Genomic DNA, 22,510 nt, shown 5'->3' with positions numbered 1-22,510 from the left:
CCCCTGCCCTTCAGGTACCACACCAGTGGGCAGGTCCAGCAGCATGGTCAGAGCTCTGGTTGGGGCTGCTCCTTCCTTTTCTTTCCTTTCTGCCCAGGGAGGGGCTGAGTCCCCAGCCCTGGGGGTGTTTAACAGAGGGGAGATGAGGTGCTCAGGGAGCTGGGTCAGCACAGGACAGGGACGGTTGGACTGGATGAGCTTAAAGGGCTTTTCCAACCTGGTGATTCTGTGATTCTTTCTTCTTTTTCCATCCTTGGTGGTTCTGCTCCTGCACGTCACCAGGCACAACGTTCCTGTAAATATTTAATGTCAGCCTTGCTGGTAACTTGGGGTTTGTGCCAGGTTTAACAGAAAGACTAAGCAGGAGCTGGTGGTGGAGAGTCAGAGACTGGGTGCTCCGGGCTGCATGTTCCTGCTTGTTTGTGCTGCTGGTAAAGAGAAAACTGAATTTCCCAGCACCCTCCAGCCACGGCGCTGAAAAAGGCTCTGTCTTTAAAAATAACAACCCAAAATGCAATAAACCTCAGGAATTTAAACAGTTACGGGGAGTAATTCAGGTATGGGTTATCGAGTGATCTCTAATGCTGCCTTTATGGCTCCTGGATTAAGAATTGGGGCGTTTATTCCCTTCCCTTCACACAGGGCTCCTTACCGATGCGGGTGGCAGAGGCAAGGTACCACTCTGTGCTGATGGACTCGGGCAATTAGCAGCGAGTACAAATATTAAAAAAGGCACCATCTGCCACACAAACCATTTGCCACCTGTTCCCCTTGCTTTCAGAATTATTTAATGGTTTAAATGGAATGTTTTAGCCTGCCACAGAACAGCTGGGAAGTGACTAAGTATTTTTCCTACCAGTGCGGTAACGGCCAAGCAGCGTTACGTCTTCAGACCGGCTCTGGGCACCAGCGCCTTGCTGCCTGCTCCTGCATGTGCCTGTCAGCTTGTTCCTTAGCAAACCCTGCTGATAGCAGACACGTTTGGCCATTATTTTTATGGTGGCTTTTGGAAGAAGCAGCCTCCCCTCCTCAGCAATGCCCGTTCCTGAGCGGGCACCGCACTCAGAGAGAGCCCGGCACAGCTCCGGGGCAGGTACCAGGATCGCTCCTGGGAAACCCTGGAGCTCAGCCCAGCATCTTCCCTCCCCAGCTTCTTGCAGCTGCTGGAGCTGAGGCTGAATCACAGAGTTGTTGGGGTGGGAAGGGACCTCCAGAGCCCACGGGGTCCAACCCCCTGCCCAAGCAGGGTCCCTAGGACAGGGCACACAGGGTGACGTCCAGACGGGGCTGGAATCTCTCCAGAGAAGGAGACTCCACACCCTCCACACCTAAGATCCCCTGGCTGTAACGTGTACAGCAGTTCCTAGGTTGGAGGTAAGCAATAAAGAACGATTTTGGACAATCAAAGGGGCAATCCCAGCCATTCCAGCCAGAACTGGGATATTCAGCTCCTCGGGAAGCTTCTCCTTCCCCTTCCTGGGTGTCCTGCCTGTCTCGCAGTGACACACGCTTGGCTGTGAATACTGAGCAGTTCTAACAAGCTCCTTGTAAATGAACTGCCCAGCTTTAATGCTGTGTAACGAAGCAAGCAAATGAATGTTTATAGTTATTAAAGTGATAACTTCCTGCTCGAGCTGATACTCAGCATAACATTACATCTGGGTTTGATTTCTGTGCTGGCACACGCAGGGGAGGCTCGTGTGTACAGTGGGATTCCGAGGGAAAGTAGTGCCAGGGATCCCAGTTAACTGGGTACCGGCTTTCTGTGGCTGCTGGGCAGTAAATCACTGCTGGAGGCTGCAGGTGCCCAGATGGGAAAGGGATGGTGGCTCCAAGGGTGGTTCATGTGCTGGTGGGAGAATGAAGCCGTGAATTCTGGGCGACCTGACTGGCGTGTGTGGGAGAGGGGCTTGGGATGGAGGTGGGCTGCATGGGAAGGAGACACAGAGCAGGGAGAACTTTTTGATATCACAGACTCAGAGAATTGTCGGGGCTGGAAGGGACCCCCAGAGCCCATGGGGTCCAACCCCCTGCCCAAGCAGGGTCCCTAGGACAGGGCACACAGGGTGACATCCAGACGGGGCTGGAATCTCTCCAGAGAATGAGACTCCACACCCCCTGGGCAGCCTGTCCCAGGGCTCTGAATCATGAATCTTTCACAGCATCTCCACTGGAAAATGAAGTAAATCATGGAGCATTTACTGGGGCAGTTCTGTGGATGGACCAAACTGGCTTTGTGATGTGGAATATCCCATGCAGGGCTGGGCTCCCTGGGGCAGGAAGGACACAGAGCTACTGGAAAGGGCTGAGGAGATGCTGAGGGGATGAGAAGATCTCTCTGACACAGAGAGGCTGAGGGACCTGGGGCTGGTCAGCCTGGAGAAGAGAAGCCTGAGGGGGATATTCCCAGTGCTGAGAAACCCCTGAGGGGTGGGCTCAGGAGGATGGGTCAGTCTGTGTTCAGGGGTGCCCAGGGACAGGACAAGGGGCTGTGGGCACAAACTGGAGCAGAGGAAGTTCCCCCTAACCCTGAGGAGGAACTTCTGTGCTGGGAGGGTGGCAGAGCCCTGGGCCAGGCTGCCCAGAGAGGTTGGGGAGTCTCCATCTCTGGAGATGTTCCTGGGATGCTGCGATTCAGTGTATGCAAAGCCACTGCCATGTCCAAGGCGTTAGGGTGATGTCTGTTGCAGCCTGTCTTACGGGTCTGTGGGAAAGTACATCCCTCATCCTCCTTTGCCTGGAATATTGTTGATGTGACTAACTGGGAGTAGAAGGCAAGATCTTCTGGCAGGATAAAAATACACATGCAGAGGGAATGTACTGCTGTGGCACTTCATCTTCTCTCTTGCTAGAATCCTACGGCCAAACTGGTACCAGTTACAAATTAGTCTTGCCTCATTTGTGCTGTCTTCTTGGATGAACTGCTGTTTTCTCTGGTGGGAGGCAGAAGAAGCTGCTTCAGTGTCTTGAAGGTAATATCAAATACTGACAATAGCAAAAACTTAATTAAATATTTCATGTAGTAGTTAGCAAAGACAAACAACCCAAATCCTTTCATTCATGCCCAACTGTTTGCTTGGTAAATGTCAGGAAAGTCAGACTTAATTTACTCTGTGTTTAACTGCTTGTTAAAACAAGTAGTAGGGTTTTTTCCTTTGAAAAATGCCGGTGTACTGCTGCAGAGAGAGTGCAAATCGGATTTCAGGCGTTAGTAACAGCATTTGCACTGTTAAAGTACCTGTGGGGTGGTTTTTCCCTGTCCAGGAGACGGGTGAGTGGTGCAGACCTAAGCTGGTGCTGCTGCGATGCTTGGTCAGCCCCGATGCTTGGTCAGCCAGTCAGCCTGCAGGCAGCATGGGCACTGAAGTGGTGACGTTCCACCCTTTCCCAGCCAGATGGGCCGTGGTGACACCCTTGTGATGTGGAGAGTGGCTGGCTGCCTGGGATCAAACAGCCAGGGATCTCCTGGAGAGAGTCCAGAGGAGGGACAGAGATGCTGAAGGGCCTGGAGCATCTCCCCTGGGAGGAAAGGCTGAGGGAGCTGGGGCTGTTCAGCCTGTAGAGAAGAGACTGAGAGGGGATCTGATCAATGGGGATCAAGAGCTGAAGGGTGGGACCCAGGGGGCCATGGGCAGCCTCTGCTCAGTGTCTGTGGGGACAGGACAAGGGGTGATGGGCTCAAGTTGGAGCACAGGGAGTTCCCCCCCAATGTGGGGAAGAACTTCTTCCTAGTGAGGGTGAGGGAGCCCTGGGACAGGCTGCCCAGGGGGTGTGGAGTCTCCTTCTCTGCAGAGATTCCAGCCCCTGTCCTAGGGACCCTGCTTGGGCAGGGGGTTGGACCCCATGGGCTCTGGGGGGCCCTTTCCAGCCCCTGTGATTCTGTGAGTCTGTGAGTCTGTGAAGCACACTGTACATCCTGGTTCTGCCCTTCCCTGCTTCGCAGTTGTTTGGCTTTGTTGGAAAACCCTCAGCATCATCCTGTGTGTCCTGGGAGGTTGGGAGTCCCTTTGCAGACATGTAGCTCCTTCCATCTCACACCTAAGAGGAGGGGCTGTGACAGGGACTGGGGGGTCTCTTGGGTCTTGCTGCTCTAAGGGCTGATTCCCCATGGGATCCACAGGGACAAGTTCTCCTTTTCCTCCTGAGATGCTCACCTGCCCCCCAGCGTTCCCATAGCTTGCTCCTGAGGCTGTGCCATGTGTCTGTGTGTGTGTTCCATACTCTGGCTTAAATACTGTGTTTCAGGTCAGTGCAGCTTCTCCTCCCTGGCTACACAAGACCCCTTTCCCCCCACCAAAAGACTTTTCAATTCGGGATTCTCCTGCTTCGTGTCGCTCCCGTTGCAGACACAGAGGGATTGGAGGTTTCCATGGCTCAGAGGCTCAGCTAACCTCCCTGTGCTGCCAGCAGAGCGTGAGTCTGGAAGAAAAACCCCAAATTGCCTGAAATAGAGGCAGCTCTTGCGAGGGTAGCGCAGCAGTTCCAAGAAGTGAGTGGTTAGACTGCTGCCCTGCAGGAAGAGGCGACGGGCAGAGTTACTGCTGGTGCTGCCGGGTGTCGAACCAGAGCCGGAGGAACGCGCCGCTGTGGCTGCTGCTGCTGCTGTTCCCTGGAATTTATTTGTGCAATTAAGCCATTAGGAGCTGGGTGTGTGTTGCTGAGGCTTAATGCTGCTGGGGTTTGATGCAGAATAGCTCAGGGTACGGCGATGCGGAGCCATCCTGCGAGCTGTGTGACGGCACCTGCCAGAAGCCGTGTAGGAACGGTGAGCGCGGTGCTGAGGAGGGAGGTAGAGCTGTGTGAAAGGGGAGAGAGGCACCAGGAGTGGCATTTGCTTAGGCATGATGGCTGTGAGAAGGCAAAGGGATGAGTGCTTTCTCCTTAGTTATTTAGTTATTTTTCATAATCCCAGAATCCCAGACTGGTCTGGGTTGGAAAGGACCCCAAGGGTCCCAGAGCTCCAACCCCCTGCCACAGGCAGGGACACCAACCTCCAGGCCTGGAGCTACACAAGGTTGCCCAGGGCCCCAGCCAACCTGGCCTTGGACACCTCAATTCATTGTGCTTGTGTGTGTCTCCTCCAAATCAGGGGTGGTGGGAGTAATTCCAAAGGAGCCGTCCATCCGATGCCGGCTGTCCCGTTCCTGGGCTTGGGAGGTCACCCAGGTTGGGTGCTACAGCACTGAGAAACTTGCTGAAAATCTAATACTGTAGTTGGGGCTGTTCAGCCTGCAGAAAGGACTAAGGGGGGGGGGCCTTATTAATGATTATAAATATCTTAAGTATGGGATGCAGGGGGAATGGCCAGTCCCTTTTCAGTGTCTGTGGGGACAGGACAAGGGGCGATGGGCTCAAGTTGGAGCACAGGGAGTTCCCCCCCAATGTGGGGAAGAACTTCTTCCCAGTGAGGGTGAGGGAGCCCTGGGACAGGCTGCCCAGGGGGTGTGGAGTCTCCTTCTCTGGAGAGATTCCAGCCCTGACCTGTCCTAGGGACCCTGCTTGGGCAGGGGGTTGGACCCCATGGGCTCTGGAGGCCCCTTCCAACCCCTAAGATTCAGTGTGTTGGAGGGGATGGTGTTGGGCTCTGTAAGGCAGCAGGAGCCGGTGGTGCCTGAGGTCTGGATGGAGATCCAGACGTGTGTCCCTGGGAACACAGAGGAACCCGGCTCACAAGTCGCAGCCGCTCAACTGCCGCTTCCGAGCCATCAGTTACAGCTCATTTGTGTGCTGCTGGAGAGCGAAATGGTAATGCCACCATCATGTCCCTGGTGAAGGGGAATTAGGAGCAGTCATCTTGAGAGTGAGAAGCTGGAAAAATTTACATTATTGATACTTTAGTGCCGGTGTTGCTAATGCTGTGACTTTAAATATGGATAAATAATTCAGATGTGGAGAACGTGCAGGGTGAGCTCTGGATCTGTGAGAGGGGATGGCAGATGAGAGGAGAGATCAGTGTGATGCTGCTGTACAGACACGTCCTGGTGTGGGGACCTGGCAGGGAGGAGCCCCCGAGGAGCAGCTTGTGAGTGGGGGGGATGGAGGGGGCAAGGATGGCAACGGTGAGCGATTGCCCCGTGCAGCAGCCGTGTTGGGTCTTTGCGTCCCAGCACGGCTGGAGGGGGACTGGTGGCTGTGGGGATGCTCAGGCAGCATCCACCCCCTGTCATCAGCAGCTGTGGAGCTTGGGATGGAGAAGGACCCTCCTTCATATGTTCGGGAAGTTGCTGCAGGAGTGACAGTGGACACGGTGTCGCCGTTGTGGGGTGGTGATGCTGCTGCCAGCTGCTAAACTGCAGCACAGAGGAGAGGCTGTGTTTGTTTATAATAAAAGGGCATACTAGTCTTTGTTTAAATGGGAGTGGCAAGACTCACCCCCCTGCAGACAGACAGACAGACAGACAGACACAGGTATGTGCACACATAGGTACCTGCACAGCTGAACGACAGTCATCCCATGTGTTGCTGTTGTTGCTCTCCACGCAGCAGCAGAACAGATCTTCCACAGCAATTCCCTTTCCTTTTTTATTTTGTAATTTAAAAATAGGAAAACTCAGAAATCAACCTGCAAGAAACCTGGACACTGAGTCAGGTTGGCGAAGGAACCAGGGGAACTCTGCCAATAGCAGTGATGCTGCCAAAACGCAGGGGCTTGTTTGTGTTTGGATGGGGAACTCCAGGAGCCTTGATTTCCTTCAAAGGGATACTCACTGATGTAAGAGCTGGACCATGTGCTCAAGGGGCTGGAGCACCTCTGCTCTGGAGCCAGGCTGGGAGGGCTGGGCTGCTTCAGCCTGGAGAAGAGAAGGCTGCAGGGAGAACTAACTGTGGTGTGCCAACACTTCAAGGGGTCCTGCAGGAAGGTGGAGAGGGGCTGCTCACCAGGGAGTGCAGGGACAGGACAGGGTAGGGTTGGGTTAGATGTAAGGAAGGAATTCTTCCCTCTGAGGGTGGGGAGGCCCTGGCACAGGGTGCCCAGAGAGGCTGTGGGAGCCCCTGGATCCCTGGCAGGGCTCAAGTCCGGGTTGGATGGGGCTTGGGGCACCCTGGGCCAGTGATGGTGTCCCTGCCCATGGCAGGGGGGTGGCACTGGATGGGCTTTGAGGTCCCTTCCAACCCAAAGCAGCCTGTGACTCTGTGATTCGATGCATGGGTTTATTCTGTTTCCTGAAGACCAAACTGTCCTGCAGCAGTGGGTTCCTCTGCTCGTCACCTTCCTCACCAGCAAAAAGGCTGCACTTCTCTGCTGGGTCCAGTTTGCATGGTGCAGTGGGGTCCTGCTGCTGTGTCTTGCCTGACCTACTCCATCCTAGTTACACAGTTCTTTAGGTTATTTTCTTCTTGTTCAAGAGTTTGAACTTCAGCCCTGTTTCTGTTTCCCAGTTCAAGTCCAAATCCCCCAGCAGACATTAGAGAGACAAGGGAAGGGAGTTGAAGGCTGCTGTTGTCAGTGGGTTTTATGAGCAGGCTGTGGCTCCCTGCAGCATCCTGTGCTGGGTTTTCATCCCCAGTAGTTGGCTCCTGACTCCCGAGCTGCCCGTGGCAGCAGCTGGGTATTACACACATCCCTCACACCAGACAAGGGCTGTGTCTGGCTCCAGCTGTCAAACCCCTCCCCGTGCCTCAAGCCCGGGTGGTGAGGGGGATTTTGTCAGACCAGAGAGGCACCGTGGTGACCAGGTGCTGCAGACCAAGCAGAGACCCCCTGAGCTGTCACAGTGTCTGCAGCTGCAGAGGCTTCATTTGCCTGGAGTGTCCCTTTGCAGTGAGAGCATCTGGGTTTCACCTGTCCCACTGGTCCTACACCCGGACTCGCTGCTGCTTTGCTGTGTCCAGCAGCCACAGCTGCAGGGCTGGCTGGAGGTGTTTGTTCACCTTTGTTCTAGAAACCAGTGATCAGCTCACAGTGGACTCGTTCCCTTTATACTGCAGGGTTCACCTTCTAGTTACCAAGCAAGGGAGCTTCATATCATCTTTTCAAATCAGCTGGGCAAGAAGAGTTAAACCCAACTGGTGGATTAAAGCTGGAGGAAGGTTTAAATTAGATCTTAGGGGGAAGTTCTTTGCAGAGAGAGTGGTGAGGGGCTGGAAGGGGCTGCCCAGAGAGGGGGTGGGTGCCCCATCCCTGGGGGTGTTCAAGGCCAGGTTGGCTGGGGCCCTGGGCAACCTTGTGTAGCTCCAGGCCTGGAGGTTGGTGTCCCTGCCTGTGGCAGGGGGTTGGAGCTCTGGGACCCTTGGGGTCCCTCCCAACCCATGCCATTCTGTGACTCTGATTCTAACCAGTGAAGTGATGTAATTTCTAAAGAATACCCCATCTGCAGCTTCTCAGATCACCCATCAGTAGGCTCCATGTAATCAGAGCAAGCCAAGAAGCTCCTGAGGTTTCACAAGAAGGTTTCTAACAGCCAAGCCCCAGCTGCAGAACTAAGAGGACACCATTATCCTGGAAGATCTGCCAAGGCTGAGGGAAGGATTTGGGGTAGGAACAGGACCCAGGAAGATGCTGGGTCACTCTGTGACCCGTGGGTGTTGTGATGAGCATCGTGATGAGCTCGGCACCCGTGTTTCCCTGCACATGGGTTGCACAGCACTCTGTCTGTGTGCACTCAGGACCGTGGCCAGTGAGAAACAGGATGGACAGCAGGTTGGCTGGTGATGAGCTCTGCTCCCCAAACAGCTGCTTTGGTAGGTGTTGGCCCCTGAAGGACACAGCAGCTGTGCCTGCTGCTGCGGGGTCAGCTCTTCGGGTGTTCAGAGTCAATATCTGGGCTTTATTTTCTATGTGTAGGTTGTCCTCAGGCTTTTCAGCTGTTGGTTAGTTGGGTGGTGGTTTCTCCAGGCAGCAGTGGAATTCCTCAAAGTGGTGTCAGAGGGGTGAAGCCCAGAGCCTGCCTGACGTCGGCATCGCCCCGCGGGTCCCTCTGGAAGCGTTAGGGGAAAGCCTTTCCCAGGCAGAGCCAGGCCACTGAATATTTAATACTCTTTGTTAATATGTTCTCATTACATTTCAATTTGGATGTAAAAAAGAATCACTGCAGCTCACGTTCCACTTGGAAGCAGGAGGATCTTGGGTTGCCTGCTGGGCTGCTTATTGAGCGTGGGGCTTTCAGCGGCGCATCAGTGACTTGAAAGTCAACACAATTACTCTGTTAATGGGTTTTCTGCTCTTTGGGCACGGGCACACTTCTGAAAATTACATTCTTGGGCTTTAAAGCACTGAAAATCCTCCCTGTCTTAAGGAAGCGAAGATGTAACGAGCATCCACACAAACAGGCAAGAGGGAACTTCTGAGAAAGCTGAGGGATTAAAACACCCGTGTTCCAGGAACAAAGCAAGGGGCTGAATGAAAATATTACAGGAAAGGAAGCAAATGGGCCGTTTTCCCACCCCTGAGACCAGTTGTGCTGCAGGAAACTGCTGTCACTGAGCAAAGCATGTGTTTGTGTGGATTCCAGCCTCCCCAGGCAGGTGGAGGAAGGCAAAGCTGCCGTGCCCCCCAGGTGAGAGCAGGGACCAGAGCAGGGCTCATCACCCCCGGCAAGAAGGGAGACTAATTCACCTCTGTGGGTCTGTAAAACGGGATGGGGGTGTCTTCTGACACGGGCAGGATGCAGGAGGATGAGAGGGCTCTCTGGGTGAGAGTTTATTCTGCCCTTAAACCACCCTGGGAGTGGTTTTGAAGAAAGGTGTTCTGCTGTTACAGTCCTTACAGTCAGGGTAATTAAGTCATTTGAAGGGCTCCTTGGGCAGGCTGGTGCCATCCTGCAGTCCCTGGGGTGCAGGGCTGGGGCTGCAAACCAGAGCTGCTCTCATGCTTTGCCTGCTGCAGTGATGGGACAGCCACCATTGCCTGGCTCCAGCAGCAGGGAGTGGGGACCACAGCATCGTTTGCCAGCAGCATCTCCCCTCCCTCACAGAGGGTGCTGGGGCACAGTGCTCGAGGGGTGTTTCCTCTCCCCGTTGCAATGTCAGCCCAGAAGATGCCTGTTTGGTGCTGTGCTTTCTCTCTGGAGCTGCCCCCCGTGCTTGGCATAGCTGGGAACAGTGGGAATGGATCCCTGCCCTCTGGAGCACTTAGTTCCACCTGGGAGGGGGCTGTGGGACCCCCCTGCACAGCTCCTCCTTGTCCCAGGCAACTCCTCCCCTCTTTGAATTACTTGTGTTTCTGGTATTTGGTGTGATTCACTGCAGACATGTTTGCTGTCATTTCATCCTCATCAAAATAATTATCCCTTATTTGCTTTCCTTTCTCTTACTGGCGGGTCAGGATTTGACAAGCAGATAACACAGGCAGATGGTTATTAGTGAGAAACAACAGGAGGATTAGTTCTTCTCTGTGTTTTCTTTCTTTGGCTAGGAGAGAATCTAGAGGTGTGCCAGCTAAGGGAACTGGAGTACAGTTTGAGGGGGGAGCTGGTTTGTGTCAGCAGCATCCAGAGTGGGTGGGTGGGATCCGCAGGTCCCAGGTTCCCCACTGTGGGAACGTGCTGGGTTGCTCTGGGAGTTGCCTGGTCTTGAAGTCAGTCAGATGACTTGTAATCCCGAGAAGGTGTCTCAGTCAGGGGTGGCCTGAGGAGCTTTTGGCTGTAGTTTTCATGGAGTGTCCCCTGTCTTTGCATGGCAGTGACCTGTCCTGCTTGCCTTGGGGCCCTTCTTGGCTGGGATCAGCTGGTTGGTGTTCCCACCAAGGGCTTGGTGGGGGGTCGTGCCCTTGGTGAGGAAGGGTGGGGGTTCACTTCTGTGCCTTATTTCCTGTAACTGGCAGAGTGGAGAGGCAGAGTTTGAGCTTGTGCAGTTACTAAAAACACTATTTGTGGCTGGATTATGTCAGGGGAAAACAAAAGAGGCTTTTGTTCTCAAGGATGCCCGAAGTGTGTCGCTCCTCTGTCGCTGGGTAGCACCTGTGGTACCCAGAGAGTGCTTCTGGCAAACACAGTGGTCATGTAACTGCAGGAAACCTGCAGTACATCCCGAGAGGTGAGCGAAGATGATGGCTGGGGTAGGGATGTGTTCAGGTATATGACTGCATTTGGCCCTTGGAATGAGCAGGGTGGTGGGGCAGATGGGGCTGTCGTGGAGCATCCTGTTCCTCACCGTGTCCAGTGGCTGGTGTCTGTGTGGAACGCTGCAGCTGTGGCTGTGGTTGGATGGAGCTGGCTGGGAACAGCCGGTGGTTGTAGTTTGCTGGGCAGGTGAATGAACGGGGTTGCTGCATCTCCTGCCCCCCAGCTTGGTCTGGGGAAACCGGTCACTGCAGGAGCAGGTGGAGACATCAGGAGCATCCTGAGCACACAGAGCGTGGTGCTGACAGCCGCCATCCCTCCTCCCCTTCTCCATGGGGAACACGAGCTCCCGTTTCCCTCCGGGTTCCTCACCAAAGGAGCGTTTCGGTCGCTGCGCCGGTGCCGTGGGCGCTGAGCCCGGTGCTGCTCCCATCGCCCGGGCACGTCGTGCTCTTGCAGCTGATGCTGTTCCTGAGGCAGCCTTACAGAGCTGCCAAGAAAGCCAGGTGCTGGGACACGTTCAGTGTGGACACGGGCGGGTGGCAAGCTGGGCTGGTGGATAACACGCTGAGCTTCTGTCCCGTGGCACAGAGAGAACCTCTGCGAGGGGCAGCGTGATGTGTGGCAGGGGGAGAAGCTTTGCTTCCAGGAGCGTGATGTGGTGCCCTTGAGCCTCCACAGAGACTGTGCTGACTTCGCTGGGGATCAGATTAAGCCCGTGCTGGGGCTGTTTCCAGTAGGGATGTTTAGTTACACAGCCCCCGTGCTGGTGTGTGTGGTGCTGGGAGAGGCTCCGCGAGTCACACTGAGGAGAACTGTGCCTAACCCCTCGCCTGACACTACAGGAAACGTTGGAAGTGCTGTGGTTTGATTGGAAAAGTTAAGGATTGAAACTTCACAGAGGGAGGAGGAAACCTCCCAGCCCTGCTCATCTCCAGTGTGGTTTTGGTTTGGTTTTGTCTTTAAGGAACTTTGGGCGAGTTCAGAATAGCTGCCTGGCCCTTACCAAGCATGTTGTGGGAGACAGCAAGGCAGTGAAGTGCCCACAGCTCCCCAGAATCAGGAGACAGATGATGAAGTACCACTTCAGCCTGTCTCTGGTGACCCTGGAAGCCATAGGATGGAGGTGTCCTTTTTGTTGTCATTAAAATTAATTTGAAAATTCAAAGATCCTCCTCACTCTGTGGACTATTAGTCATGGGATTAATTAACACACAGCTAAGTTACAGATGGAAATCCTAGCTCAAGGAATGATCTCCAAGGATATGGAAGTCTGAATTTCAATCCATTTGTGTGTGGATCCTGCTGGGCATCCCCATAAAACTGGAGGGGCCGTTGTGAATCTGCTGTTGTGTGGGTTGCTCCCTGTAATTGGAGGCACCTTCGACTTCAGTGTTGGAGTTGATGCTTCCCCAGCATTTCTTTGTATCCAGAGAGCTCATCAAAGTTAATAGTTTTGCCAGGGGCTCTGACAGAAGCAGAAAAAAAGGAAACTGTCATTGCCTGAGGTCCAAACATCGTCTGGAGCTGGAAAATGGTTCAGTGTCTTGTTAGAGATGGCCGAGGTACAAGTGCCTCCAGTAACGTTATTGTGCTGCAGGTAGCAGAACAAGCAGCGTGCTGACCTGCTCCTCTTCCAGAAACACTTCAGTTATCATCCTTTCTTCAAAGCAAATGGGGATTGTAGTTATCACAGGACCTTGCAGGGTAATTTCTTTATCGTGCTGCTGATCATGTCTTGCAGGAATTCCTCTTTTCCTGACTGAATGTCAGAAAGGAAAAGGAAATGGTAATATTTCCTGTCCTGGGGCCTTTCCTTCCCTCAGCAGTTCACCCCCCCGCTGCCCCCAGGGAGCCTGTGCTCCTGTCCTGGGGAGGGCACTGCCAGGAGACGGCCTGGGGCTGCTTTGCTGGTTCAGTCAGTGCATCGCAGAGGTCTTGCTGCCCCTCCCTGGCCCTGCTGATGCGAAGGGTGTAGGAGCATCTCTTGGTACCCGTTTTGCTCCGTCCCAGACGGCCGCAGGTCCGTGGGGGGCTCTGGTTCACCAGGTCAGCTGGGGCATCGTGCTGTGCACCTTTACACGTGCCTCAAGTCGTGTGGTCTCCTCCACTGTCTGTCCTGTCCAGCCCTCTGCCAGGCCCAGGAGGTTAGAATGGTGTTGGCACTGTCCTCTCCTGCCCTTCTCCAGCCCTGCTCTCACTGGGCTGGCACGGCGGCTCCTCAGCCTGGCGAGGCTCTACTGCAGGATGAAGAGTGGGAGGAAGCCCCTAAAAATGTTAAAGGTGCTTCTTAGGTTCTTGTGACTGGCACAAAATAAAGGAGGAGGGATGTTCATCCATTGTGCTGAGTCCTGAGGAGGTTGATGGGGGCTCCCTCCCATCCCACCCTGGCTGGTGGGGACTGACCATCCTTTTCCATGTGGAAAGCTCACGGTCGCCCTCCCAGTTCTTCCACTCAGCACATATGGAAAGTTGTTTCTTTTCCCCTTGCTTGGGTGGGGGTTGTGCTTTCCTGAGGTGTTTCATTTGCATTTGAGGTTAATACATCATCCCTTACCCAGTAAGGTCTGTGAGATGCCCTCACTGCTGCCAGGCTGGTGTCACACAGATGCATCGTTGAACATTCACAGAGTCACAGGGGTTGGAAGGGACCTCCAGAGATCATTGGGTCCAACCCCCTGCCAAAGCAGGGTCCTTAGGACATATCACTAAACTTGGTGCTCTGGCTCCAACTCCCAGAGCTCCACACACCACCTGCTTTTCCCTAAGACTGGCAAAGCTTTCCTTTCCTGGGATGGTTCTTTAGCCACAGTGACCCTTTATTGGAACAGGAATTCTCACTTCATCAGATGGTGTTTGTTTGTTTCGATTCCTGTTGTTGTAAAACATTCTTTAGGAGTGGTGTTAGGTTAAAATAACCTACTATGTTTTAAATTCTTCCTTGTTTGCTAGGAGGGTGAATCCTGCCAAGCCCAGTGACAGCCTGAGCTCCAGCCTGCCCTTGGGACAGCAGTCAGGGGTACAAGGAGTACAGGAAATACAGTGGTAGTGCAGTTAGGAGAGGAGAGGGTGATAAATTCAGCAGCTCAGGTCGAGCTGGGGATGTGATGTGCTGTTCCCAGAGTCTGCCTTCACCTGGGGTGCAGTGCAGTGTTGGGGCGCTGGCCCTGGGCTGGTGCAGGCACTGCTGGTGGGACCCCTGGTGCCTCTGAAACAAGACCACGAGTCTTCTGAAAGTCGGGTGTGTGCACAGCTAACGGGCAGCTGGTGCTCAGGGTCTGTCTGCCCTTGAATTCAGCAGTGGCCACGAGTCCTCCAGGGTTAATTAATTAGCATCGTTTAGCAGCGGAGCCGCATCGCTGCTTTATCCTGACAGCTGAGGGATCTTTCTGCTTTGTGACGTGTCTGAGCAGAGTGTGGTTCCCTCAAATCACACAAAAGGATGTCCCGTGGATGGTGTGGGACAGGCAGAGTCTGTGGCCAGCAGCAGGCACTGGAGGTGTGCTCTGCAGTCTCCAGTAAGGAAACTGGTGGTGCTGTAACCTGTTCTGAGGGCATCACCGTGTCCTTGCAGAGTCTTGGTTTGAAAACCATGTTTTGAAACTTCCACCAGTGCTTGTGTGCTGAGAAGTGATGGGCATCCTGGCCAGACCAGACCAGTAACTCCACTAACACCAGACCTGTTGCGTCAGCCGTGCCAGCGGGTAGAGAGGGGAAGGGTTTCGTGGGGGGTTCAAAGAGTGTGACGTGTGGCTGGGGAAATGTGAGTTTGCAGAAGGTGTTTTTGCTGACTGGGAAACAAAACTAACAAGGTTTCCTTATGGTTTGGGTGCAGGTTCTGCCTCCAGGATGGATGCTCACGTGGGTCCTCTGCTGCCGACGCAGGTCACCCGGGTAACTGCTGTGTCTGCACCGGCGGTGACGTTCATGGCAACCAGCTTGGTGGATCAGGCTTTGGCAGGTGTGTTTATGTTGCTGTAGCTGCTTCTGTTGCTGAAACATATGTGTGTATTTGCACACTTCCACCCAGAGCCGTGTTGTCTGTGCTGCCTGGAGATGGGAACCCTGAACAACTCGGCTCCGGCTTCGTGACTGCTGCTTTAGCTGATTACAGGCATAGCCAGTGTTTTGGGTCTGGCTGACTCTGTCTGGGAATTGCAGTAGGTTTGTGTTTGATGATACAAGAGGCAAGTTCCTGAGGTGTCCTCAGGCTTTTGGTATTCACAGGCGTTCCATGAGGTTAGCTGGGGGACGGTTGCTCCATGAAGCCTTGTTGGCTGAAGCCTCCAAGGATGCTTGATGCTGTACCAGGTGATAAAAGCCATTTATTTGCTGTCACCTACGTGTGTGTTGTCATGAGAGGCAGGGCTGTGCTGTTCCCTAGGCCTGGAGGAAGTCCTGTGGCTTTGTTCCAATCCTATATGTGTTGCAAGTCACAATGGGAAGGAGATCAGGTTTTGGTTGGAGGTTGGGAATATCTTTCCTAATACCATGAAATCCCTCTTGGAATGCTGTTGTGGTGAAGTCAGGAGCTCTGTTGATGGAGGTGAGGTGGTGTTCTGGGACTGGGCAGGTCCTCTGCCTGACCTGGGCACAGGCAGCCATGGAGAAGGGGCACCAGCTGGCTGGGTGGCACCATGGGGTCCCCAATGCACCTTCCTGGCCGTGTTTCATGGATAAAACTGGTGTTTACCAGGAACTGCTCGGAGTCAGGAAGGCCAGCACACTCCTCCTTTAAGTCACCAAGGGTCATGTTGACTTGCTTTTGTGTCTGAAGCAGGAGAGATGGAGGAAATGCTAAACCAGCCTGATTTTATCCCTCACACTCAAGAAGGATCCAACTATACAAAGCTTTTTGATGACTGGGTGACTGCTGGTGACAGGGCCAGCGTGATGGTTGGTCAGTGGGCTGCCTAGATCACGTGGCTGTGCTGTCAGGAGGCTGCCATTCTGTAAGACCTGTCCTTGCCTTGCCATATGCATACAAGTGATGTAAATAAGATGAACACTACACTTTTGTTTCCAGCTTTCTCTTGGAAATACAAAATACCTTCATCTTCCTCTTCCTGTCATCTTCGATTTGCTGCCAGCTACATTGAACAGAAAAATGGGAATTTCACTCAAGAATAGTATGGATTTTTCTTTAAGGGCTTTGAGGACGTCCCACTCTTTTCTGCAGGTTGCCACCAGCTGTCGTTGCCTTCAGCAGGAAACCAATCAAAGTAGGAGTCATAATTAAGAGAAAATGACTCCAATAAAGGTGTTTTCACACATCAGTGCTACCAAAAAGCAAACCTGTCCTTTGGGAAGCTGCTGGAGGACACTGGGGACCTGGCAAAGCTGCTGGGACCTTCCAGTGCCGGGGAGGCAAGTGGCAGCACACCAGCTGAGAGGGCTGAAGAAGATACCATCCCCCCAGCTTGGGGGGTTGGTTGGTTGGTTCTTTTCTTGGGATTGGTTTTGTTTGGGGTTTTTTCCCAATTTAAAATCCCTGGACCATGAAAACTGTATTCACTGAGGGTGCCCAGCCCAGGAGCACTGGGACATGGGGCTGGTTTCTGAGAGGGGCCGTGGGTGGACAGCTGGGATGCCAACACCTCAAGCCACGATTCCTACTTAATGTGTAAGTATGTGGAGTGCACACACAGGCTGGTGTCACCATGGTGTGCTGCCAGCAGCCCTGGTGGCACTTCTAGGCCAACACCCAGGCTTCTCACGGTGTTACAGCCGTGCTTTCGTGTTGTGATGTAGATGAGCCTTTCTGTGCCTGTTTGGAAGGAGAACGTGGGGTGCTCAGTGAGGTGTGGCACTGCTGGATTTCACTCGTGGCAAAGCCAAGTCCCCTTCTCTGCAGATGAAAGGAACATGGTTTTCTGTGTTTCTGGAGCAGGAGTGGTGAACTTGGCAAGGTGCCTGGCTTCTGGAAGGTGTTGGGGTTTGTACTGGAAGCTGGAGAAGTCCTGTCTCAAGTACAGATCTGACTTTCCTGCCTTTCAATGGGTGCTAGAGTGGAGCTGTACCAGCCTCACAGAGCTCTGTATCCTTTCGTACACACAGCTTAGACCATTAAAAGCCTTGAAGTTCAGTGCTGAGAGCTTGGACTTGATATTTAAAAAGCATCACATGTAAAGAGCTGAGGAAGGAAGGAAGGGTCAGTGAAGGATTTGGACTCTGAGCCTGGCTTAGCTTGGGCCAGCCTTGCAGGGGTGCAGAAACAGCTGGAGAGAGGGGCTGGGAAGTGGTACAGCAGGGGGGCAGGGGGGAATGCAAAGCCAGGGGGAGAGTCCTTGGTGGTGAGTGTGCAGCTGCCTTGTGGTCAGGGAGGGAGGAGGTGAATGAACAGGACCCCATGCTGTGCATGGTGCTGGTGGGAGCTGATGCTGCTCTGTGGGCAGTGATGCTCGTGAGGATGCTGGTAGTGATGCTGGTAGTGATGCTCACAGTGATGCTCACAGCGATGCTCCTGCCCACACAGCAACGTGGGAGATGCGCAGAGGGAGCCAGCCTGGGAGGTGGGGATGGCATGCCCTGCGCAGTGGCCGAGGGAAGATGCTGATGGGGGTTGGTCACCTTTTCCTGCCTTAACAAAGACACTATTTCCAGGGTCGTGGCAAAGAGCGTCTGTTGGGGAGTGCTGGCTGTGTGCCTGCAAAGCTGGGCAGTGAAAGGAGTTTGTCCTTGAGCTCTGCACCAGTGAACAGCCCGTGGTGCAGGACAGGGACAGAGAGTTTGTCCTTGTTACTCTGCGGTGCCCATTACAAAGCTCCAAAAAAGTGAAGGGGTGAGTGGGAAGAGAGTGCTGCAGAAGGGAGAAACCACTCCTCAGGGGGAGTTGTTGGGGAGGGAGGACAGAGCGTTTGGCAGGGCACAGGGACACGGGGCAGAGCAGGAAAGGGACCCAGCTCCAGGGGCAAAGTGCAGTGTGCAGGGAGAGGGGGGCTGCAGCTGGGGTCCCCATGGGCAGGAGCGGGGCTGGACCAGGCTGATGTAGCCAGCATCAAACCCCAGGCATGGCTCAAGCCAGCAGCAGAGGAGAACTGTGAGTCAGACAGGCACGGATTTGAGGCTGATCTCCCAAGAGCAGTGAGGTGGTGAGGAGACAGAGCTGATTACAGAGGGACAAATAAAAGCTGAGTGTTTAGATGGGTACTCAAGTAAATTCAATCCTCTGGAATGTTCAGAATCAAAATTGTAAACTGAGGTTTGGCTCTAAGGGCCTTTGCAAAACAAAGTGCTGCCAAGTCTTTTCCATAGCTGCTTCTGGAATGAATCCACCTCCCTCCTTCACCTCCCTCCTTCCCTCTTCCCCCACCCGTCTTCCCTCTTCCTAATTCTGCTTTTAATAGGATGTTTATGATCATCCACCTACATCATCTGTGATATACCCAAGGCAATTTTGCTGCTTCACCTTCCCGTTCCATACTGTGAATTATTCATGTCTCTCTACCTGCCGTGGAGCCCGAGTGGAGTCTCTCATCAGGCATCTTCATCCTTCGTCTCCGGCGCATCCTTGGCAGCGCTGTGGGGAACACATCTCTGGGAACCACTCTGCCAGGTTTAGGGGTGAAAGGAGCTGAGTGATTACCTTTGAAATAAGTTGTGGTGCCTTCGTTGTCAGGCTGCAGTTTATTTTATGCACTTAAAGTGCAACCACATGCATCTGTGTATGTGTCTGTGCAGCTGTGTACATACCTGTGGTGCACAAAGAGTTACAAATAGATATGAAAATAAACAGCTCCTGACATGCACAGTGACTTCAGGGACTTTCTTTTTTATTTTATCTGATTATTTTTATTATTTCCATCTTGTTTTCGATGTGCTGACTGTGCAGAATGCTGTGGGAGTCTGTGTCAGGTGTCCCAGTGAACTGCTGCAGCAGGAGTGCTGCTGTGCACGCTGTGCCAGCGCTGCTCTGTGCCCAGCAGAAGACAGAGCAGCAGAGTCCTTCCCTGGGCTGCACCCTCCTGCGGGGCTGGGGGCTGGGGCAGAGCCGAGAGGGTGCCTGGGGCACTTGGGGCGTGGAGCCTCTCCACATGAAGGCTGGATGGGAGTGGGGTGGCTGCCTGTGCACCAGAGCCTCCCCCCTTGCTCCACACCCCTACGTCTGCGCTTCAAGCCAATGTTTGGTTGTTAACGAGCTGGGTAATGAGCAGCCATGACAAAAGCAATCACACTGCTCCTTCCTGGTTTGGGTGCTCTCTCCTGTTTTGTTTCTTCAGCATCAGCTGTGGGAAGCTCCCCTGCTGAATCACACCTCTGTTGTTGGAATCTGCCACTGGATCTTTATGTGTATTAACGCTGGTAAAGCCAGGGAACTGTTGCATATACATGAGCAGAAGATCTTGGCTGCTTCTTAAACCAAGGTGGGAATGAAGAGTGCAAAAAATCTCTTCAGCCCCCCAGGGAAGTGGTGTAAGGGCAGAAAAAGGACAAGACGATGAAAAAACCCCCTTGAATTAAAAAAAGAATGTCTTTTGAAGTGTTTTTACTGGGCAGAGTACTTTTTTCTCACCGTTTACGCCTGTGTCTCGTACCTGCTGCTGTTCTTGCCTGTCCTTACTGTCCCCTCTGGCCTCCCTTGCCAAGATGTACCCATTCCAGAGCCAGCAGAGACCCTTGGCAGTGCTCAGCATTCCAGGCTGGATTCAGCTGTTGGCAAAGGGCAGGACTGTGTCCTTACAACAGCTTCCTGTGGGAATGGAGTGAAACCTGGAGGGAAGTGTTGCTCTGGGGGGTGGCTGTGCCCTGGGGAGTAGGACATGTCCCAGGGGAATGGGCTGGGGTTCAGGGAAAGCAGGACAGAAAGCTCAGTGCAATAAAAGCCTCTCTCTAAAGGACGTGACTGTGTCCCAGTGAGGTTTAGGAGGGTGATGGGGTCCTGGCACGGAGCTATGGGTGTAAGTGCGGGAGGAGTGAGGAGGAGGAGTTCAGAAGAGGAGAGACTTGGAGCCACAGGGACTGGTTGGGTTTTCCTGTGCTGGTTTTGGGTTGTTGGGAGTGTATTTATCACACACTAAAAGGAATCCTCTCCCCCCACAGATAACAGCAAAGAACCGGGCAGAGCCCGCTGCGCCCCAACCTTGATCTTACGTGCGGAGAGGAAGAGTGCGCCCGTGGAGAGCGGTGGAGACAAGGTCTGTGGTGGAGGGTCAGCCTTTCAAACCCCTCCAAACGACTGAACCCCACAAATCGGAGTGGATATGAAGGGCTGTGCTCTGACTGGAGCTGTGCTGGTCCCCATTCGGTGTTGAAGAGCTGCCTGCTGAGCTGCTCTTGGTGCTCTGCCAGAGCTCCGTGCCTGTAGTGTCCAGGTATGGGAGGAGGGATGCTCCTGGTGGGATTCATCCCCATGCTGAGGGAGAAGTGAGTCTGTGGGGTCCATGTGCTTGTGCAAGTTCAGAGGTGGGACACAGCCCGGGGAAAAATTACTCTGTGTGCTGAGGAGCTGAAGAGAAGAAGTGGGGTCTGTGATTTCCTCAGGCTCAGTGGTGGCTGGGACCTTTGGAGCTGGGCCAGGCTCACCTCGCGGTGCTGTGAGCTACCAGGCGCAAGGAGGAAGGTGTTCATGGCCCTCACCTCTCAGGGTTACTGATGGAACTGCTGGGGGGTCTGTAGCCCCCCCCATGGACAACTGCAAGGTCCTTCAGTAGGCCTGACTGGGGGGTGTCAGCAGATAGCATGAGAGGCTTAGGGATGGGCAGTACTCCGTGGGTGTAACTTCATCAGCTTGTTGCTGGATGAAGGACAGAGACCTGCGTGATACAGGGTCAGCTCAGCTGGGAGGGCAAAGTTCTTCCCTGGCAGAGTTGTGGGGCTGTGGCACAGGCTGCCCAGGGAGGGGCTGAGTCCCCAGCCCTGGGGGTGTTGAACAGAGGGGAGATGAGGTGCTCAGGGAGCTGGGTCAGCACAGGACAGGGAGGGTTGGACTCGGTGATCTTAAAGGGCTTTTCCAGCCTGGTGAGTCTGTGATGCTCTGAGCTTCTGCAAAGCAAATGGAAGCTTTCCTTTCCACACAGCCCGTGCTGATGGGAATGGCTCTAGAGCTGGGAGAGGGAAACCCTTACCTGAGCGTGTGGAAGAGCATCTCCAGCTTGGGAAGCAGTGGGTGACAGCTTTACAATTGCCTGGGTGTCTGGGCTGCTCTCAAGGTCCTTCATAAAGGCTCATGGAAGAATGGCAGAGGGCAGTGCCCTTCAGGGTGATGGGGGAGGTTTGGGTAACAAGAAGAGTCTTCTGCATCCCCATGCTTTGTTGATCACCCTCTGTCTCTTTCAAGGATCACTCCTTTAAACTAGTGAATGAGGATGATGGCACATCAAACGGCAACAAGCCCGTGGCATCCACTCCAGTGCCAGGATCACCATGGTAAGCAGATACCCTCAGACCTGCTACAGTTTGCTCCTCAGTGCTGTTTCCCCTGTCAAACATGTCAGTGCTCTGGTATGGGGGGAAATATGGTACCCTGGGTGTTCAGAAGCAGTTCCTGGATCCCTAAGAAATGTTCTTGCCTTTTAGGGCCAGATCCTCTGCTCTTAGTTATGTCATTGGTGGGGATGGCTCTGCCTGCCTTGCTGCACTGGGTTTGGTTTGGGTTGTGTTGGTGAAAGGAGGTGGTGCCTCAGGACCCAGGTGTCCTGACCGCAGGGGGCTGTGTGCTGGGTCACTAAACCTCTCGTGTAGTTTTGAATAGATAAATGTTCCTCCACTCTCTGTCCTGAGCGGTTGAGAAGGGCTCCTTACCTCCTTTGTCCATACAGGAATTGGTTTATACTCCGTGGCTCGTATCTATGGGATCTTTGGCTAAAGCACTCCACACAGATATTGCAGAGCCCCAGGCTGGTTTGGGTGGGAAGGGCCCTCAGAGCCCCCCAGTGCCCCCTGCCATAGGCAGGGACACCCCCCTCCCCAGCCCAGGGTGCCCCAAGCCCCATCCAGCCATCAGCCAGTATTACTGTGCTGTGCTGCCCCGTGGTGTTGTAAGCACAGTCTGATGTCTTCCTTGCTCTGACATCATCAATACCTGGTGTCCGTCCATCGTGGCTCTTCCTGGGAGCTGCTGCTCCGTGCTGTGCAGCAGAGGCACCGTGTGAGTCCAGCAGTGCCACAGGCAGGTTTTGGTTCTTACAAAGATCCACAACAGGCAGTGGCACCCCAGGGGCACCTCACAGCGTCCCCCAGCTCCAGCGTGTCTGCTCTGTGGAGGGTGGGCAGTCAGTGTCTCCCCAGAGTGATCTGCCTGGCAACCAAACCAGGGGCAGTTTAATCTCCAAGGAGGAGCCTTTCGCCCGGTGCAAGGAGATACACCCACGCCTGGTCCTGGGGATGGGCAGGAGGGGCACGGTCCTCATGCTGGCAGCTGTCCCCTGCTCTGAGGTGACAGCATCTCATCTGGCTGGCCCGTGGCTCGTGGTGGAGCTTGGGTGCTTCACTCACAATGTTCTAATTTGTCTGATAGGCTGAAACCAGATATGCACCATGAATTTATAGGTTGGAAGGGACCTCAAGAATAA

At 53.9% G+C, this 22,510-nt stretch overlaps 1 protein-coding gene across 1 annotated transcript in view; it reads left to right on the top strand.

Moving 5' to 3' along the window:
* The window catches only part of TCERG1L (transcription elongation regulator 1 like), a gene marked incomplete at both ends in the record, with an annotated part of 56,950 nt that overhangs the window by 15,406 nt on the left and 19,034 nt on the right, over positions 1-22,510 (top strand). Inside the window, 3 exons of the mRNA XM_084264724.1 lie at positions 14,836-14,961; positions 20,040-20,134; positions 21,277-21,365. Of these exons, the coding sequence (XP_084120850.1) occupies positions 14,836-14,961; positions 20,040-20,134; positions 21,277-21,365 (310 nt within the window). The remainder of the gene's footprint in view (positions 1-14,835; positions 14,962-20,039; positions 20,135-21,276; positions 21,366-22,510) is intronic.

The sequence above is a fragment of the Gallinula chloropus genome (assembly GCF_964237585.1).
Source record: "Gallinula chloropus genome assembly, chromosome: 5".
NCBI lineage: Eukaryota > Metazoa > Chordata > Aves > Gruiformes > Rallidae > Gallinula > Gallinula chloropus.
This window is presented reverse-complemented; position numbering and strand designations above follow the sequence as displayed.